Consider the following 21,110-nt stretch of genomic DNA (forward strand, 5'->3'; position numbering starts at 1 on the left):
ATTAAGAAAGGTCTAGCAACTCCGAAGCTAGCAAGCCTGTCACAACAGGGAAAAGGATTTGTCGGCCACTTTTAGTGGCAGTACACATCCAGAGTGGTCAAAACAGTATTTTAGAAGAGAGATGCTCTATAGGAACTGTTTCATCACATCCTGGAGCATCATGAAGAGAACGAAGACGAGTCTGTGCACGGTGCTGATGGATTTAAAGCACGTCTGGATGACTGAGTTTTGTTTTTTGCTTCACATATTTAATGGCATTTTTTGAGCATTCAGACGAGCTCTTTTCAATTCCACAGGACAAAAAACTGGATGTACAGTATTGTCTGACAAGGGTAAAGGAGTTTTGTGACACAGTTGAACAAGAGTGAAGCCTATAAGAGGAAATCTACGCGGCCACTGAACGCAGCGCGGCCGCTCCGAGCGCACAAAGAGGTCAAGCGCAGGATCCTCAGACACTACCACCAACTACACGGCAGGGTTCTGGATAATATTACGTATTTGCCAGACAAGTTTCGGGAATACCAGAAAACTTTCCCACATGCAGCCTTCTCCAGCGTAATGCAGAGCCACTGAACACTGTTCGATCTGCCTCGGCTAAGAACAGAACTGACTGTAATGTATAACATGGATGGTTTTGCAGGAAAATCGCCCACTTATCTCCTTGACTCCTTCAGCAAAAAATCTGAGGGTGAACATGGGGCAGTTGTAAACGTTTGTGTGTTTGGCGGGGACCATCCATGTTGGTGAGTAAATTGTGTCAATATTCGTAAATAATATTGCAATTTTATGAGGTTATTATTGATGGGGTTTTTTACGTGTGTCGCAGCTAAAGCTGCAGTAAAGGTTTTGTAGCCATAAAATAGTTATTGAGGGTTGGATTGATTCAGACGGAGCACTACTGAAGGCCTAAGTGTGAAATGCACAGCCCGCCACTGTATTATAGCATATAGAGCTTTGTGTCTTGGTTGAAAAATCTATGCAGCGTATTTACATCTTAACTTCTATGAACCTCGCAGACCTTCAGTGTGACGATGAAAAGAGAGACTACCAGAATACACAAAGAGTAAATGGCAGCCAACCTTGAGCTGTCATCTGGTATAGAGGGGTGTGAATGAGAGTACGCCAGCCTCATGCAAGGTTATCATTCTCTACAACACTCTCAAGACATTCCAGTGTGTGCAATTGTTAGGATTAAACTTGGACAAATACAACAAAAGCAGCTCTACTAATTTCATCTGAGTTGACATACCAGCTGACATTCTCTCCATGAGAGTCAATGCTGAGTCTATAGTAAGTCATTCTCTTCTCTCGTTTGTCCATTAGTCCTATGAGGACATTTCACCACTCAAACACTCAAATTAAAACATGCTTTGCTTATTATTTTTTCTGACCATTTTGGACTGCATTTAGTGTGATTTTCTACCTACATGCATTTTTACAATATTGCATTAATTTGTGAAGCTTAGTAGATGTAGCCGCAACAGGGCACAATGTAGCCGCAAGAGGGCACAAGCCAGTGTCTTATTATGCCTGTCACAAGCCTGGATAAATATAGAGGACATGAAACTTTTGCCAAATCTAACATGTGAATCATATCTATGACTTCAATACTGGATTGGTCGAGGCCCGGGTTAACGACTGCCATCGATTCTGTTCACCTACAGTGTGCTGGTGGAAATTGGACTACTGTTGGTCGAAGAAGGAGAGGAGGAAAGTGTTTTCGTAGGAAGAGAGAGAATAGGAATGCCAAGAGTATAAGACTGAGAGTAGGGCTGTTGAATGTTGGAACTATGACAGGAAAAGGAAGAGAGTTGGTTGACATGATGCAGAGGAGGAAGGTAGACATACTGTGTGTCCAGGAGACCAGGCGGAAAGGTAGCGAGGCTAAAAGTTTAGGAGCAGGTTTCAAGTTGTTCTATCATGGTGTAAATGTGATGAAGAGTGATTTAAATCTGAAGCCAGAAATCGAAGGTGTGATGTTCAATGCTGTTAATAGGTAGGCTCCACAGATAGGATGTGAGCTGGAGGAGAAGGAGAAGTTCTGGTTGGACTTTGATGAAGTGATGCAGAGCATACCTAGAAGTGAGAGAATTGTCATTGGTGCAGACTTCAATGGACATGTTGGTGCAGGAAACAGAGGTGACAAGGAGGTGATGGGTAGGTTTGGTATCCAGGAGAAGAGGGATAGAAATGGCTATAGTGAATACTTTCTCCCAGAAGAGCCAGGAACATAGGGTGACCTATAAGAGTGGAGGTACGAGTACACAGATAGACTACACCTAGTGTAGACGGTGTAATCTGAAGTAGATCAGTGACTGGAAAGTAGTGGTAGGAGACAGTGCAGCTAAACAGCATAGGATGGTGGTGTGTAGGACAACTCTGATGGTGATGAAGATGAAGAGGGCAAAGGCAGTGCAGAGGACGAAATGGTGGAAGCTGAAAAAGGAAGTGTTGCATGACTTTTAGGAGGGAGTTAAGACAGGCTCTGGGTGGTCAAGAGGTGCTTCCAGATGACTGGACAACTACAGCTAATGTGATCAGGGAGACAGGTAGGAGAGTACTTGGTGTGTCATCTGAAAGGAAAGTAGATAAGGAGACTTGGTGTTGGAATGAGGAGGTACAGGAGTGTATACAGAGAAAGAGGTTAGCTAAGAGGAAGTGAGACACGGAGAGGACTGAGGAGAGTGGACAGGAGTACAGGGAGATGCAGCATCAGGTGAAAGTAGAGGTAGCAAAGGTCAAACAAGGGGCTTATGATGACTTGTGTGCTAGGTTGGACTGTAAGGAGGGAGAGACTGATCGATACAGGTTGGCAAGGCAGAGAGACTTAGATGGGAAGGATGTGCAGCAGGTAAGGGTGATTAAGGATAGGGATGGAAGTGTGTTGACAGGTGCCAGTAGTGCGATGGGAAGAAGGAAAGAGTACTGTACTTTGAAGACTTGATGAACATGGAAAATGACAGAAAAAAAAGACTAGAAGAGGTGGCTGTTGCTACCAGGAAGTAGCAAAGATTAGTCAGGATGAAGTGAGGAGGACATTGAAGAGGATGAAATGTGGAAAGACAGTTGGTCCTGACTATATAACGTGGAGGTATGGAAGTGTCTAGGAGAGGTGGCAGTAGAGTTTCTGACTGGGTTGTTCAACAGAATCTTAGATAGTGAGAAGATGCCTGAGGAATGCATGAGTATGATGGTCCCCATTTTTAAGAACAAGGGAGATGTGCAGAGTTGTGGCAACTACAGAGGAACAAAGCTGATGAACCATACAATGAAGTTATGGGCAAGAGTAGTTGAAGCTAGACTAAGGGTAGAAGTGAGCAATTGTGAGCAGCAGAATGGTTTCTTGCCAAAGTGCAGACGCAGTATTTGCTCTGAGGATGTTGATAGAGAAGTACATAGAAGGCCAGACGGAGCTGCATTGTGTTTTCGTAGATCTGGAGAAAGCTTATGACAGGTTGCCCAGAGAGGAACTGTGGTATTGTATGAGGAAGTCTGGAATGGCAGAGAAGTATGTTAAAGCGATGCAGGACATGAATGAGGACTGTAAGACAGTGGTGAGGTGTGCTGTAGGTGTGACAGAGGAGTTCAAGGTGGAGGTGGGACTGCATCAGGGATCAGTACTGAGCCCCTTCTTGTTTGCTATGGTGATGGAAAGGCTGACAGACAAGGTTAAACAGGAATCTATGATGGTAGTGAGAGCAGGGAACAGGTGGAGGAGAAGCTAGAGAGGTGGAGGTTTGTCCTGGAAAGGAGAGGAATGAAGGTTAGCTGCAGTAAGACAGAGTACATGTGTGTGAATGAGAGGGACCCAAGTGGAAGAGTGAGGTTGCAGGGAGAAGAGATCAAGAAGGTGGAGGATTATAAATACATAGGGTCAACAGTCCAGAGCAATTGAGAGTGTGGAAAAGAGGCGAAGAAGCGTGTACAGGCAGGATGGAATGGGTAGAGAACAGTGTAAGGTATGATGTGTGATAGAAGAGTTTCAGCCAAAATGAAAGGAAAGGTGTACAAAACGGTGAGAAAGTGAGACCAGCGGTGTTGTTTGGTCTAGAGACAGTGTCACTGAGGAAAAGACAGGAGACAGAGCTGGAGGTAGCAGAGATGAAGATGCTGAGGTTCTTTTCAGGAGTGACCAGGATGGATATGATCAGGTACGAGTACATCAGAGGTAGAGGTTTTGGAGATAAAGTCAGAGGCCAGACTGAGATGGTTTGGACATGTCTAGAGGAGAGATAGTGAATATTTTAGTAGAAGGATGCTGAGTTTTGAACCGCCAGGCAGGAGGCCTAGAAGAAAACCAAAGAGGAGGTTTATGGATGTCGTGAAAGAGGACGTGAAGGTCGTTGGTGTGAGAGAAAAAGAAGATAGATGAATGTACTTGTTGGTAATTAGTAGAGTTGAGGGTAGAGTGTGTGTAATAGACCTACTAATTTGCCGTATACTGGGCCATATAATAAAAATAAAGTAATAATAAAATACCTGCAGCAATCATTCAGCATCTATACCGTCTGATACAAAGGCCAACATGGCAAAAGTACATAATATTAATCTTCTCCGCCTCTGAAAGTTGGAGTTTAAATGCCAACCGAGTTTGTTTATTTAACAGATTTGGGATGAATTGTTTAGAAATTATGTTGTGGTGGATTTTGGGCAAAGAAAGGATAAAACTGAAGTTTACTGCGGATTTGGATTCGGATGCAGATTCTGGATCACCATAAAGATGGTCCTCAACACATAATACAAAAAACATGTGCCACAATATCCGACCGTTTTACTGCTGTCCCCCTTTCTGTCACAAGCCCCATTGAGCATCACCGCTGCATTCATGCATTCCCAAAATTCAATTCCCTTTGTTCTTGTTGTTTGTTATTGTCTCTATGAGCACATCAGCGCGTAAAGCTTCGTACCTTGGACACTTTACCTTATATCATGGATGATAATGGTAGTGGTGACCATTTATTTGATGACAACTCTGCCTCTGACCTCTGAAAGGAAAGCTACATGCTATATACTACAGTACTGTACAGTGCATCGTCAACATCAACCCCTGACTCTGGCTGTTGTTGTTGGATGCGCTAAAGTGGTCGAGAGTTCCTTGAAGTGTTTTCTTCTTCTTCTCCTCAGGAATTAAATAATACGGGGCAAAAGTTCAGTGTAAACTAGTAATCCTTGTTGCTCGCAGTTACTGCATTCCAGGACCACCCGCAAAAAATTTAATTCCACGACGTAATGATGAACTGTTTATTTTATTATTTACGGTAATTTAAACATATATGAACCCTCCCCACACTGATATTAAACCACCTTACATCTGTATTACCTTTTCCCACACTCTTATGGACTGTTTAAAGCACTTCTGTATGTTAAAGAAAAGTGTTTCTTTAATATACGGAAATGCATTGCGTTTCGTGGGTCTCGAAAAACAGCGCACACACGGATGCATGCACGTACGGTATCCCGTCACTACCTACTAAAAATCCGCGATGAAGTAAAGCTGTGCATCTTGAAAAGCGAATAAGCGAGGGATTACTGTAATCTGAATTCAAACCAATCGCACGAATCATTAGTGACGGTGAACGGTAGATACTGGAACTACACATAATTCAAGATAATATTATACATTGTTCATTTTTGTTTATTGTACAGTACCACAAAATTATTTGCTTTCAACAGTTTTATAATAATTTTAAGTGGCAATATTTGTGGCGGACACAATATTTCCATATTTCCTCAAATGACCTCAAATTGTGATAATTAATTTAAATTTAAACAACAACGAACAATTCAACTTATGAACAGTCTCTCAGAGCAAATTGTGTTTGTATGTTGAGGACTACCTGTATTGCTATTCTCAAAACTGAATAAGGGCTTTAAAAAAATCTACAGAATTTTGTCAAAAATTGACCTGATTTGATTCTGCAAGTCTCTGAACATTTAGATTCTCTGGTATAGCCACTTATTTAGACAAACAAGTGAACAATTATTTACTTATTTATTTATTCAATTTTTTTTTCTTTCCAGACATGTTATTACAACATATTTCACTTTCATCAGTGTTGAAACTTCATGAACAACATCAAAAAAATAAAAATAAAAAAGGGTTAACGGACAGAAACCATTGGCTTGTAAGGTTCCCGTCCCCTAAATTATCAACAAAACATCTCCCTCATTAGAATATGTAATCAACAAACTCAGACATTAAAAGTTTTCAACCAGCTCATACTTTGAATTTTGACAGACGTTCATACCCTTATCCACTTCCAGATGTTAGCCTTTTACCCTAGAGCATAACCATGTTTACATTCTTCCTGGTAACACAAGGTTTGTTAACATCATAGACGGTCAAAACTAGACATTGACCTTGCCAGTGTTCTCCACAAGAATATAATGATCATATTAACCTCTTTCAGCAGACAGTGTTCATACAAGAATTAACCAGTTTGTTATATTGTCAAAACATATCAACATGCTCTTTAAAGTCTCAAAGTTAATGTTATCCCATGTTATCACAAATACAAATACATGAGGGGTTTTTTGTTTTGTTTTTTTTTGCTTTTTGTTCATTAGTCCATGTTTCTGACATCAATGATGTTGATTTTTTTCAACTGCTCCACGAAATACTTGACGTGTCCAAAATCGTAGAGCTCCCACTATTGAAGTGACTCTGTTGTACTGATCTTTGGTGTAGTAACAATTCTTGTCCGTCTTTATTGCTTCTATTTCACCAACTCCTCTGCACTCCTGATCACCAATGTTTTCATCTGGTCCGGAGAAAGCCCCTTTGTTTTGATGAAGATCCTGCGATTGTTCGTCCAGGTGCTGTCGATCAGTCCATTTTTCTTCAGTTGTCAAGCTTTTTTAGCGATATCAGCATTATTTTTAGTGAGATTCTCATTAATGTAGACATTTTTTTCCTTTCAGTTTGAAGCCTTGTTTCAGAAGAGCTATCTTGTGTTTACGATTGTTGAATTTTATCAGCACTGCAGGTGGTCTCCCACCTCCAGATGGTAATGGGTAACATGTCTCAATCTGGTCCGGATCTATAGTTATCTCCAGGTCTCTCAGTTGAGAGCTCACTTGTTGTTCCAGAGATTCGATGTCAGTGCTAGCTATAGCATTTCTGTAATTCCTCTGCTTGATTTTGATTCCAGTGATGATCGCATCATTTATACAAATGCTTTGTTCCAAATCATCCATTCTTTGTCGTCCCTGTTCCAAGACAATTCTTCGGTCTTTTTCATCCATGTCTATCTGCATTTTCTTCATTTTGTCCTTCATTTCTTCCCAGGCGTCTAGCAGCGGTTTTAGCTTTTCTTCCAAATTTTTATCAAAGTCACTCCCTAACTTATCAAAGTTGCTCTTAACTTACTCTTTAATTCTTTCATAGAGACCATCTAGTCTTTAGTATCCTCCGATTTTCCTTTTGGTTTCGTCATTTTGCAGAAATGTTAATATTAGAATACATTTATGTCTCCAGGAAAAAAAAAAATCTTATCTACTGCATGAATGGTGCTGTTTGATTATGAGAACTTTAAGCCACGTTGAATTGAGTGCATGTAAATGTTTGGCATCTCAGCAGTATTAATAGAATCAGAGCTACAGACCTAACTCTTTATAACATGAGCTGTGCATCACGGAGATATATTTGTATAATTGTTTTGTGATCTGTGAGAAATTTATTTATTTATAGAAAACAAACCCAGAGAAAGAAACAGTCAATTAGTGCTGCCCACAGCACTGACAGACAAGTTATCACATAGGTCCTAATTGCAAACTCAGACACACGCCCACACATTTGCTCATGGCATCTCCTTCATTTCTGCCTCACCAAACACAGAGTTATCAGGCTAAGAGCCGAGGGGTGATCAAGATCACGTCTCAAAAACGCTGTTGATTCAGGCTATATCTGGCGTTTCTTGCATAACGTGGGCCGCTTTCATTAATTAGTAATTCTAAATATTAACCTCGCATCCTCCCCAGGGGCAGAAGTGTACCTCTGTCACGCTAATGTGTGAAAAAAAAAAGAAAAAAAGCCTCGGAGGGGACTCTGTTTTGCTTCAGATCCTGATGCCTTTCAGCGACAGCCAGGCTTGGTGCAAAACACATACAAGAACCTGGACCTGTCTGAGCTCGCAGCTTGATATTTGGTTCAAAAAAAACACACACACATACACAACAAATCTACCTTGCAGACTGCTAAGAGACCAAATTTTATGCAAAGTGAGATAGGAGCAGAAGGCTGGCAGCTAGTCTGTAGGGCTGGTGGCTGTCTGCTGAGATTTACTTGTGTCTTTTATAATTTCAATTAATTTACATACTTGAAAAGGCCAAAAACATTCAAGGAGTTCTTGTGACTTTGCCAAGTAATCTCTGTAGGAGTATGATAAAGTACCACAAAAAAATAAATTCACACAGAGGTGTCATGTTTGAGTTTCTTCTGGCAGCAGTCTGGGATTCTTCAGCTTTTATTTGGCACTGGTCCCCACTTGTAATCCAATCCCTAAATGATGCCATCACTGACTGTACCAGACGTGGGACATCATCAGCATCCGGGAGCATGATTCAAGCCTGTGGCACATAGTGGTTTCGTCATCCACAGTCATTTCATCAAGAGAGAGGCTTTAGTCAGCTTTCAGTCGTACTTGTCACTAAATAATGAGCACAAGGACGGAGTGGACACAAATCACCAGCTACAGGTTGTTTAGCATCGATTCGTTCCACAGTGAGCGGAGCAACAGCTGACTCTGAATGTACCTCATGATAACTGGAATTTCAATTAGAGGCATTAGAGTCTACGCTGATGCTGATGGCGTTTTAATTGAAAATTGTTTTGTGTGTGTGTGTGTGTGTGTATGTGTGTGTAGGGGGGGGGGTTCTGCTGTGTGAAATTGAATGTGATTTGTGAAAGCTGCCCTTGTGTTAGCTTTTAATCACGCAGAATAGAAACACATACAAAAGACTAGCAGGGACAACATTTCTGGCTGAATGTGACAAAAGGAACATAAAATATCTTTGAATAACTTACATCTTTCTTATTTCCTTTACCAAAACATGAGATTGAACTCTTTCATTGAGGCTTTTGACCCGACACAGCTCTCACAGAGCTCAAGACGCCACTTTGAATTCTCTTCTCCAAAATTAATTTATAGTCAAAGTGCACTCAGGCCTATTTCTTTGCACTTTTACGCTTGTTGTGTACTTCTAATATCATCTTGTCATTTACACCTTTCATGCAGGCTCAATCTTAATTTCCTGCCATCATTGTTGGCGACTCTCAATTCAGATACAACCTGTTCACATCAGTCTCGTCTATCTGAGCTGTGACACACCTTCATTGTTTGCCTATCATCTTAATGCTATCTGTTTAAATTTGACTCTCTTCACATCTAGATCAGTCATGCTGCTGTATTACAAGACCTCCACCTCCCTATCACCACCCAGTCTCAACCCAGATTCATCCTTTCAACAGCCTCATCAGCCCCAGCAGCATCATCAGCCATCATCACCACCAATGACTTTCAAACAGACTTCATTATTGAATCATCTGCTAAAATAAACAATTATCTAAATCAAGCTTTCTCGTCTGATCAAAGACGGGTCGCAAAAATAAACACAGCCCTCAGAGAATTTGCAGCATAATTGAGGTGAGAATGAAGGGAAACCCACTCCAGATTAACGGATGTAGGCAGATAGTGTGGATGCTGAAAAACGTGTTAAAATATTTGTAGGTGGCTTTAGTTTAAAATAATAAAACAGATTGGTCTACAGATGGTGTCACAGGGGCAAAACAGCTCAGGATTTACAGTTCTATTATATCATTGAAGAAGATGTAAAATGAACCTATAATGATAAACTGACAAGTTGATATATTAGCTGATATTAACTTAAACACAAAGATTGGAATTATCATACATCTTTCAGCAATAAGAAATATTATACTATTAATATTAGAATAATCTTTAAAGCAACTAAAATAGATACTTACAGTTAACAACGGAACAAAACAAGTATTTATATGCTAGAGGTATCTTTAGAAGAGTAAGTAATTACGTAGCTGTTTATTTTTACTACTGCTCCTGGTTGGGTTCACTTTTTTCTGAACCTTTTCAGGAGCAGTGGGCAGATGTTTTCATTAAAAAACATCTTAAAAGTCACCTGCCTGCTCAGCACCAAAAAGTAGACAAAGTTATTGACTAGCTGGTGGACATTCTGGAGCAATTTAGCTGTAAAAGAGCTAGATATTTACCACAGGTGTTTGTGTCAGCCAAAACATTAGAGAAAATGTGGCATTTACTTTTGTCAGGTGGACAAAAAAAAAACCTCAAATGGACGATAATGATGCTATCATGTCTGCAAATATGCTGATGAGTTAAAAACTTGTAATATGCCAACGCTGAGTTTCGAAATTATTGACACTAATCCCAAACGGTTTGAAAATAATAAAAAGAGAGAAATAGAGGGAGAGAGAAAGAACATCCAATACGCAGCTTTATAATCAAAATTAACGTCTTTTTTTACTAGTTTTTCCACGAAGAATACATTGTGTGTACTATAGAATCACTGCCAACAACAATATCTTCAAGACAATCGGAACTGTCTCGTCTTCAGCCGGTTATCCACATCTGGGTCACAGGTCATGCTATGGGTGAGAGGTGGGGTACACCCTAGACAAGACGCCACTCAGAAAGTCAGACGCACACTCACAACTAAAGACAACTTGGGACAACCAATTCAACTCAGTTGCGTGTGATACTGATTAAATGAAGAATTACTTCTAAAAGTTTGCTTCACACAACTGCTGGGGGTGAAAAAAAAAAAAGGTTTGAAATTCCAATTATGAAATAGATGCTGAAATAAAGTTCCCATTAATTTGTCTCTGAAACCAGTTAGGCCAGTTTGATGAGGAGATAAAGCACCCTGGTTGTTTTTTCATCATGTTTTGTGCTGAATCTGTCAACTAATAAGACAACTAGCTGCAGGGCTCAAATTTAAAGTAGAACATAAATATGATTTACAGTATTTTCCGCACTATAAGGCGCACCGAATGGCCTATTTTATATATATATATATATATATATATATATATATATATATATATATATATATATATATATATATATATATATATATATATATATATATATATATATATATATATATATATATAAGTTGCACTGGATTATAATGCACATCTGATTATAAGCCAAACCTTCAATGAATGACCTATTTTAAAAGCTTTTTTCATATATAAGGCACACTGGATTATAAAGCGCAGTCGGTTTTTGAGAAAATTAAAGGCTTTTAGTGCGCCTTATAGTGCGGAAAATACTGTACTGTACTTCATCTTGGTTCAACCAAATTAGTAAAACATGAATTAGTATGACTTTCATGTTTTTGTGCCGGTACCGATCTGGATCATCATGCTATCACCATCTCCGTGTGCCGGTACCACCAGCACCCTCCTCTCTATACTGAGTGTGTGTCTGACTCTCTCACCCTCCTTTCTATACTGAGTGTGTGTCTGACTCTATCACCCTCCTCTCTATACTGAGTGTGTGTCTGACTCTATCACCCTCCTCTCTATACTGAGTGTGTGTCTGACTCTATCACCCTCCTCTCTATACTGCACGACAAAATTGAGGAAATTTTCATCAACCTCATTTCCACTGCAGGCCCTTATCCTTCCCAGACGTTCTGCCTGAACACAGTGAAGGAGCAAAGGGATTTCTGTCTGTTCACCCTCTGTGATGGCTGCAGAAGGAGGAACAGCACCAAAACTCTCACCTGTGGAATCAGAATAGGGCTGTGACAGTGTGAAAAAGTATTGTCCTTCTCATCCAGTTTTAACGGAGGCAGTGATCAGCTTCCATGAAAGGTTTATTTTGTACAAAGTGCTGCTTGATGCATACATTTGAAATAACACTTCACTGGCTTACAAAATACCAGAATGTCTTCTTAAGGTAACATCAAGCAGGTGCTGAGCAACACCTGCTTGATGTTACCTTAGCGTGAACTAAGAATACCATTGAACTAACAATACCATTGAAGAAAAGAGATTTCACCAGGTGATGTTGTGTGATCTCTGCAAACGAGGCATGTGGGTGACATGAGTCATAATTGTTTTTCTAGTTTTCAATACATGCTGCAAAAATTATTATAAAACTATTTATATTATGAATGTTTTGTATTTGCTGGTCCAGATGCTGAATATGTGACATATAGAGAAACATGCGTAAAAAAAAAAAATTCTGTAATGTAAAAAAAAAAAATATATATATATATATATATATATATATATATATATATATATATATATATATATATATATATATATATATATATATATATATATATATATAAAGGAAGCTTAAATTACAGGAACCACTAAAATTATTTGTTTTTCTGAGTCTTGTTTTGATTTAGTATTAAAAGCAATGGCTAAATGATCTGTCTCAGTAGTAATTAAAATGACTTTTTACAAGCATTTTTAATAAGGTGTGGGTCCTCCAAACCACTTCTGGGGGGGAGGTGGAGGCTCGTCACGCCGTGACACTTCCCCTGAGACTTCATGCGCTCGCATGTGAACTCAAAGCGAGAGTTTAAACGATGTCGCCTCGGGTGGAGTGAGAAGAGTCTCTCCTGACCTCTCCCGCCGCCTCCCTGTGCGACCATCCCTGCGCTCCATCACCGGGACACTCCGGGAAAAGCGCATTCCCCGTGGTATTTAAACAAAACAAAAGAAATTAATTAAGTCCGGTGACATGACATTTCCTTATATGAAACTCATTTTCGAGGGTGAATAAGTCTCCGCGGTTGGAAAAAAACGTGTTCGAAACGCGCGCATTTCAATGGAGAGATACAGGTTCGTCACGTCATACAATCGTGTGTGGAAGCAGAAGCGCCTTTTAAATGAAATTTATATCAACAAATACCTGATCCAAAGGCGATGAATGAGAGAGATACAAGGATGAAATGTCCAAAGTTCATTTCCACACTGTGACAAATCCTCCGGAGTTTATTTTCCGCTCGAATTGTAAGTCAGGTCAAGTCTCAAAAATTGACCCGTTTGGAACTGGATCCCGAGAGTCATCCCAGTCATCCCAGGAAACTTGGATGCTACTCCCAGATAGACCCGATGGCAGCAGAGGGGGGATGATCAGCAGAGGCGGCAGCAGCACCGCCCCGGAGGAGCTGAAGAACAAAACTCAGCAGCCGCACTTCTTCATCCCCGCACGGGCACGCAGATAGACTTCTGTCTGAGATGCTTTGGAAACAAAACGGGAGGTTTCACTAAATAAAAACGTGAAATTATTTCTCTGCTATGATTCAGGCAGTTTCTGGTTCAGTTTTAGTCAGAACGAAGCTCTGCGCGCCGAGCTGGGTTGCGCACTCACTGCTATCCGCACCAAATCCTCACCGACCTGGGAGTCAGTGCTTTAAAGGGACAGACGCGACATCTGCCTCCTGTGTGTGTGTGTGTGTGTGTGTGTGTGCGTGTGTGTGTGTGTGTGTGTGTATCTGGAGGGGCAAAAGAAAATCCCCTCAAAGAAACTGATCTGATGAAACTTGCAATGTAGTCTGGAGAATTTCAGTCTGAGTAGAATTACTGAAGTTATAATAATGTCATATTGTGTGTTTGTAGAGGGACCGAGAGATGGCACTGCTACCAGTGTGTAGCTCGGATAATGCAGATTCTGAATCACTGGCTTTAATGTATCCCTGAAATGTTGATCTTATTTCAAGACAAGAAATAGATCCAGATCGGACATTATGGGAAAAATATATATTTCGATAACTCTCACAGATGATGAAGATCCAAAGAGGATGGCATCATCATGCTATCACCATCACCGTGTGCATTGACTTCCATGATCCTCCTTGAGTTTTCTGGGAAACAGCTGCAAGATTTAGAGACTATGATGAATACATTTAAGGATACATGTATTGATTATTGCAGACATTTCCCTGTGAGGTCACTTTTTTCCTGTGGAAGTCCTTCTGGGTTTTCTCCTCCTCAGACACAATCTGGGAAAACTCACTGAAATGCTTCCAAACATGAATTAATAATCAGCAAAATCCCAACATCCTCACTTTGTTTTCAATATCATCATTCCTGCTGCTGCTGCAGATAATGCAGATGATGACGACGATGATGATGATGATGATGATGATGATGATGGAGGGGTTTGACGGTGCATGCTAAGGTCTAACATCAACACTCCAGATCACTGGAGGCCCGCTCTTTACCATTTACGCCTTGATGGATGAAGCAGCTGTTGTTTTGCACCCACTCCTTACACAACGTGGTCCCTCCGGGGCCTCTGGTGCCCGGCTGGGAGTTTTCGAGACACACTGCTCCCCTGGGGGGTATGAGTTCAGTTTCAGTCCCTCCCCCTCTTCCAGCGCAGACCAGATCAGTTCCTCGATGCCGTTGCTTCTCCAGCCTCCACCTCATTGTCTCCATGTCAGTTTGTGAGAGCACAACATGATGGAGAGTGGCTTTTGGACGATGGGACGCCTGCTCCCCTTTGTGGGTCTTGAATGGGACTGGAAATTGGGCAACAGAAAAGGAGTCCAGATGTCTGTTTTGAGGCGTGACACAAAGAGGGGCCCCCGATGCCCCCAATCTCAGCTTCAGTGGAAGGCTGTAGCTTATTAAGGGCCACAAAGAATAAACGGGGATAAACTAGTTCCATCTCAGCTGGAGAGTGGTTGGAGTTGTGGATGTGTCAGATGGTAACTGTGATCTTACTTATAACGTTAAAGTAGACAATTTTAGACGAGCTTATGTTAAGGACTGGACGGCATCTCCTTTATTTACCCTTCTTTATTATAACAGCATTTAAAAACGGTTGTTTCAGGGATCCAGTTCCCCCCTTTATGATTAAAAATCTCATCTCTACTCTCTTGTTTTGACTGTTTCCTCCTCGAAATACTAGAATGTAGGAGTGAAAACAATTTCTCTGAGTTTGTTTTTTCTTTTTTTTCTTTCTTTTTTTAATAAGTGAACTAGTTTGCATTAAATTATTAATAATTCTTCACAGTCTAGAAATGTTAATAGCATTTGGGCTGGAAGCAGCCCCCACTTGCAAACCAAGTAGGTTTGTGACATTTGAATTGAAGGAACAGATGTTGTCAGCTAGAGTCTGGTATTGTCTGTAATATGCATCAAAGAGTCCATTTCAGTGGAAAAAAAGAAAAGAGTAGGAATGATTTGACGTTTTTAGAAATGTATATTTTCAGAATGTACAGATTGTTCATACTGTGCGAGGACACAAAGAAGCACTTTACAATCTAGTAGCCTTATCATCAGGATGACATCACTGAAAAATAAATGAGTGTTTGACTTCAGGTTTGATTAGACTTTGACAAAGATTCATTTTGGATTATAAGGACAGATTTACATTATAATAACCAATAATGGATGATTAAAATCAACGCTACAGGTGTTGTGCAACATACAGTACAGAATGTAAAGAAGCCAAAGCAGGCACATTGTCATTGATGATGATAATTAAATTGACTTGATTTGACATTGGGACATTTGGATTGGTCCATTTGGTGACGTGACTGATGCTGCAGTTCTTCTTTCTTGCAGGTATTTAGAAGAGACGGTTTAGTAAATGTTGGTTAACCTACATATGAGGCTGGAAACAGGACAGTTAGCAAAAATAACACTGTCTTTCTGAATTCTACAGTAAATGTATATAACAGTTTCACTTTACAAGCTCTTGTGACATATAATATGGTTGATTCGTAGAAAAAAAATGAAGAACAATAAAAGAACCTGAGTTCAGACTAGTTCCTAGACAGGAACAGATCAAACAAAAGAGCCTAAAAAGTAGAAAAATCCAAATTAGATAATCAGGGTAAGATGATTCTCAGAAAGAGAAATCTCATCTGACGATCAGAAAGAAGCAAATAAGCGTGTTCCCCCAAATGTCAATCTGCCCACACAAAGGTGATGTAAGACACAGGGAAAGGCGACCTTTACTATGCCAACCTCGACTGCAAGTAACCTGTCTAAATAGCGCTGAATTTTAAGTGTGTGTGTGTGTGTGTGTGTGTGTGTGTGTGTGTGTGTGTGTGTGTGTGTGTGTGTGTGTGTGTGTGTGTGTGTGTGTGTGTGTGTGTACAGATGGTGGGACGTGGCCGTCTGTCTGACTGTGGTGAAAAATGTGATCCTCAGCTGTCGGCCTTTGGTCACCCGGCTCTGACCTTAACAGCTTATAAATAAATTTATCTCCCCACCTATATATTTGAATAAGCTCACTTGAAAAAGTCTCACACTGTCACCAACTCCACCCACTACCAGTCAATCAAGCGCCCAACCAATCACGGTGCATCTGCCAGAAGGAATCACATGAACAATATGGCGTAAGGCATCTGCTATGTTAGGAGAAGAAATAGCTATACATGCACTTTCCAGTTAACTAAACAGTTTTAGTTTGTCATAACTGTTCCAACAATGTTCATGTTTTTGAGCAGAAAGTCCAAACAGCAGGAACGACGCAGAAAACCGCAATGAATTCTGAGTGAAACTAGCTGGCCAGCACAAACAGTCTGTCCAGCTATGGTTTCCGTTTGGAATGGGACCATCGACGTAGTATCCAAAATGCTCCTTGGGCATCTGACAAAAACGATCTTTAAGTAACTACATACAGTTCTGTTCATGTAGTCAGCTAACAGAACTATCACTTTCCTAAAATTTATTTTCCACATGCTCTTTTGACAGGTGTCTTTTCCTTTAACGTTAGTTCCTTTCACAATCTCACGATTAGTTATCTTTCTTTCTCCAGTTAGCCTGCTAACATTCATCTACGTCTTTGCAATACCCGCCCAGCGCAATCCATGATTTGCCAACACAAAGTCGTTACGCCACCACGTTGATATTTGACTACGTTGGGTGCGCTTGGTTTATGATACCAATACATTTGTTTTCATATGTATGTTATGAAGTCTGATATTATTATTTTATTGTGGAATTTCCACGGGTTCCCACTACTTAATATATACTGTATACTTTTTTTTAAAAATGAATTTCCCCAAATTTCATTGTTACTTTGTTTGTGGTTCCGTGATTTGGTTATTTTTCGGTAGGGCAATTACTGAGGGTGCACATGCCCAGGCATCCTCGTGCTGGAGGTCTGGAGAGAGGGGTGAGTCGCACTTGTCCAATGCTTCAGTTTCCATTGTTTTTTATGGCGGGTGTGACTTTGTGGTGAATAGACACCCAGTATCACAATTGCTATGTTTAAATAGCATTTTCATCTATATATATATATATATATATATATATATATATATATATAGAGAGAGAGAGAGAGAGAGAGAGAGAGAGAGAGAGAGAGAGAGAGAGAGAGACAGACAGACAGACAGACAGACAGACACACACACAAAAAGAAAAACTTGAAAAGAAAAAGAGGTGGGTAGTGCTGTCGCCTCACAACACGGCGGTTCCGGGTTCAAGTCCCGCTCTGTGCGGAGTTCGCATGCACTCCCCGTGTCTGCGTGGGTTCTCGCCGAGTTCTCCGGCTTCCTCCCACCTCCAAAAGCATGAGCTTCAGGTTGATTGGTCGGTCCTAAATTGCCCATAGGAGTGAGTGTGTGTGTGTGCATAGTTGTCTGTCTTTGTGTGTGGCTCCTCGGTGCGCTGGCGTCGTGCCCGGAATGTCCCCTGCCTCACACCCTATGCTAGCTGAGATAGGCTCAAGCGGATGAAGCGGCAGAAAATGAATGAATAAATGAATGAACGCAAAAAAAAAGATCTGTTCAGTATTTTACACATTTTGTTTTTGTTTGTTTATTTTTTTCTTTTCATTTGTCCTACTTTTGTGTTGAATGCTCATTATGTTATAATTATTATTAACATTATAACATAATGTCAATAACAATTATGTCACAGAGAAAAAAACAAAAACACGACGGATCTGCTCCACGTCGCCTCCGGTTCTTCTACCATTCCCCACAATCAGTCTCATCATGACAAACCCCATATTGCTTCCCTCTCATCGCACTGCTGACAAATATGAGCCAGAAATCTTCCAAGTATCTAAAAAAGGTTTGCAGTGAACAGGTTGACATTCCTCTCTGGACATGCACTCATCTCTGTTCCAGCACCTGTTATCTTTCCTACTTGGTCAACGGTCTCAGCTCTTGACCCATTAAAATATCTTGTCAGCAGATTTTATTTTTCACAGGAGCAGGGTTTTGTTTCCCGGTGGTGTTGCTGTGTGAGTCTGCCTGTGCGTATGTGTGTTGGCAAGTGCAGAAGACCTTCAGATAGCCAGGAGGGCTCCAGAGTTTATTTATAGGCTGGTGTGACACAACAGCAGAGGGCCGACAGCAGCGAGTCATTTCCATCCGACGCACCGGAATATGAAGGTAAGCAGCAACGGCACCGCTGCAACGTTTGTCTTAAAGGCTGCGCTTGTTTCAAATGCTAAGCTTTGTTTTGGGACCCTTGCCAGCAGAGAGAGCAATAAATGACAGCACAGCTCCTCTTTTGTCACGCTCTTAAATGGCAGTGCCACAATGGCTTTGGGTTGATTGTCCTGAACTGCGTACAGAGCCGGAAGAACCCTGGAGGAACCCTGACTCCTGCGACATTTATTAACTACATATAATGAGCCTCTGTTAGAGGCTACGTACACGACAGTACACAGTGTGATGAACGCAGTTCTCTCCTACTAAATGTAGTTTTGCGCTCTGAAGACAGAGACTGAAGTTATTCAAGAAGAGTCGGTATTCAAGTCTGCCTTCTCACAACAATGAAAATGCCTAGTCATATTTTGCAGAAGAAAATTCATTCATTCATTAATTTTCAATACCCACTGCCTATCCCAGCGGACTGGGGGCATGAGGCAGGGCACACTCTGGGCGCGGCGCCAGTGCACTGCACAGCTGATGAAAAGTTCATTAAAACAAAATCTTGATCTAATTTCATATTCTTCACTTTCATTTCCCCTCTTTCAATTTTGATGAAGCACATTAACCTTTTGACCTTTTATTTCAACAGGTTGATTTGCAGGCCCATAAACCTTCTCCAGATGACATGAATCACATATACAATGGTGTCAAGATCAGAAAAAAACTTTGTTATTTTCACGAGACAGTCTTGAGGAGCTGTTTTTCTGGCAGGAATGGGTGTTCATTGTTTCATTAAGCGAGCTAAATCTTTTTAAATGCTGCCTGTTTTATGATGCACTAAACAGAAGTAGTGACATCACACACAATAAATCCTCATTTACACATATACATACACATATATAAATATATTTACATTTGAATGGCTAAACTCCTCAACAACCTCCTGCTCTCCAGTCATGGTGATCCATCAACATCCTGCTATGGCTTGAATTAGTAATCTATGTAATGATAATGTGTTGTTTTAGGCAGAAAATGCATTTTATGGGGACAAAATGAAAATGTAAACTGTTTTATGGGACTGTAAAACACTGTGATTGGCTCAGATGAGCTCCATTTAACAACAACAATGATTTGGATATTGACAGAGATAAAGGGAAAAAAAAATACTACTCAGTTTCCACATCTTCTGGCAGTGATTGTTTGGTGCAAATAAACCTCGCATGTAATTGCCACTTATGCTTGAGAGTCCATTTATCTACGCTCTGCAGTATTACATCATGAGCTCCAAGATCTGCCTCTCAAAATCAATTTCAGACATGATTCACACAGACCCAAGATTATATGAATCGTTTATCAAAATGATCATGCTCTGTCCTGATTGCTACTTAGGTTATGGTTTGTGATTCAGGTGTGTAGAACATAGTACACAAAACCAAGCAGCATGTTGACTTTAAACGACCTTGTCCTGTCACACACACACACACACACACACACACACACACACACACACACAAACACACAATGCCATCGTGTGACTGACAGAAGGAGGAAAGAATCAATGTGTTTAGACTGGGGCTGACGCCAACCTAGGCTCAAAGGCGCCGTCTCCTGGTAAAAAACTAGAACTGCATCCCTTTGCTTAAATCAGGGTCGTTTTATGACTTGACTTCAAACCCTCAGTGGCCTGCCAGTGACCCAGTCTGAGGCTGGTCTGCGCAAACATGAATGCACCAGTCTTTGATTCAAATAAATTACTAGGTTCTAAATAATCTGTAGTGATGAATCACCAGCAGTTTTTCAGTGTTTTCCTGTTGACATGAGAGGTACATTTATGAAATGACAAAATAATACATCCAAAATGTTATCTCTCATTAGAAATGTGCTTCCAGTAAAAGATGGAGGTCTGCATCATAAAGCCTCATGCTTCATGCAACCATCATTTCAGTTTGAATCCAGACCTGAAGCGTTTCTGCGGTGAACTTGAAATGTTTTTCTTGTGCTTCTACTCCTTCCACCAAAGGCAAGAAATTCAGGTGGATTATTGACTTTAAATTTGCTACATTTAATTATTTTTGTCTATGTGGTAGCCTTGTAATGAACTGATATACCCTGCTTATCAACTTGGACTCCAGGCACAATGATACAGTAGATGGAAGGGAGTCTTTAGCTACATCTAATAACATTGTGTTAAATGTATTAATAACATTCATATTTGCTGGACTTCTTTGGTTTGTCTAGTAGTCACTAAATATTAGTAGCTTTAAGGCTGCCGGTCAGACAAAAAACAAAATAAAAAGGTATTATGTTGGACGGAGGTTAAAAATTAGATGAGTATTTATACAGAGATTAGAACAATCTGTGGACAGAAACGCCACAGAAGCTCAGCCAAAACTTCACTCCTCTCTGCTGGTCTGTTGCTGAGCAACATTTTTGTTGCATCACATCACATTATCGAAGAAATGACAAATACCTTTTTGTGCATATGAATCAAATGTTTCTGATTATCTCTCTCAGCTTGTCATCTCCTTCTTTTGAAAGAAATTCATCATGAGATGAGCAGACAGAGGACCCCGTTCAGGGCGCTGTTCTCAAAAAGATTCTTTTCTATGATATTCGATGACATCTAGAGAGGTAAAAGCTGTGATTTATCATTTTTTTGAAAATCTTTTCATACTTATTTTGTTGTCAAGCTCAGTGCGGTTGAAGATAGTCTGCAGAGGAGAGCAGTTTGTTCTTACAGG

General features: G+C 40.5%; 1 protein-coding gene across 2 annotated transcripts in view; it reads right to left on the reverse strand.

Annotated features, from left to right (window-relative positions):
• Positions 1–13,294, reverse strand: part of zgc:77784 (uncharacterized protein LOC402947 homolog) — a 59,413-nt gene extending 46,119 nt beyond the window's left edge. For both annotated transcript variants that reach the window (XM_068317147.1, XM_068317146.1), the window contains exon 1: positions 12,933–13,294. In XM_068317147.1, the coding sequence (XP_068173248.1) occupies positions 12,933–12,987 (55 nt within the window). In that variant the 5' untranslated portion in view covers positions 12,988–13,294. The remainder of the gene's footprint in view (positions 1–12,932) is intronic.
• Positions 13,295–21,110: the final 7,816 nt, after the last annotated feature.

Source organism: Antennarius striatus, chromosome 6 (genome assembly GCF_040054535.1).
Source record: "Antennarius striatus isolate MH-2024 chromosome 6, ASM4005453v1, whole genome shotgun sequence".
Classification (NCBI taxonomy): Eukaryota; Metazoa; Chordata; class Actinopteri; order Lophiiformes; family Antennariidae; genus Antennarius; species Antennarius striatus.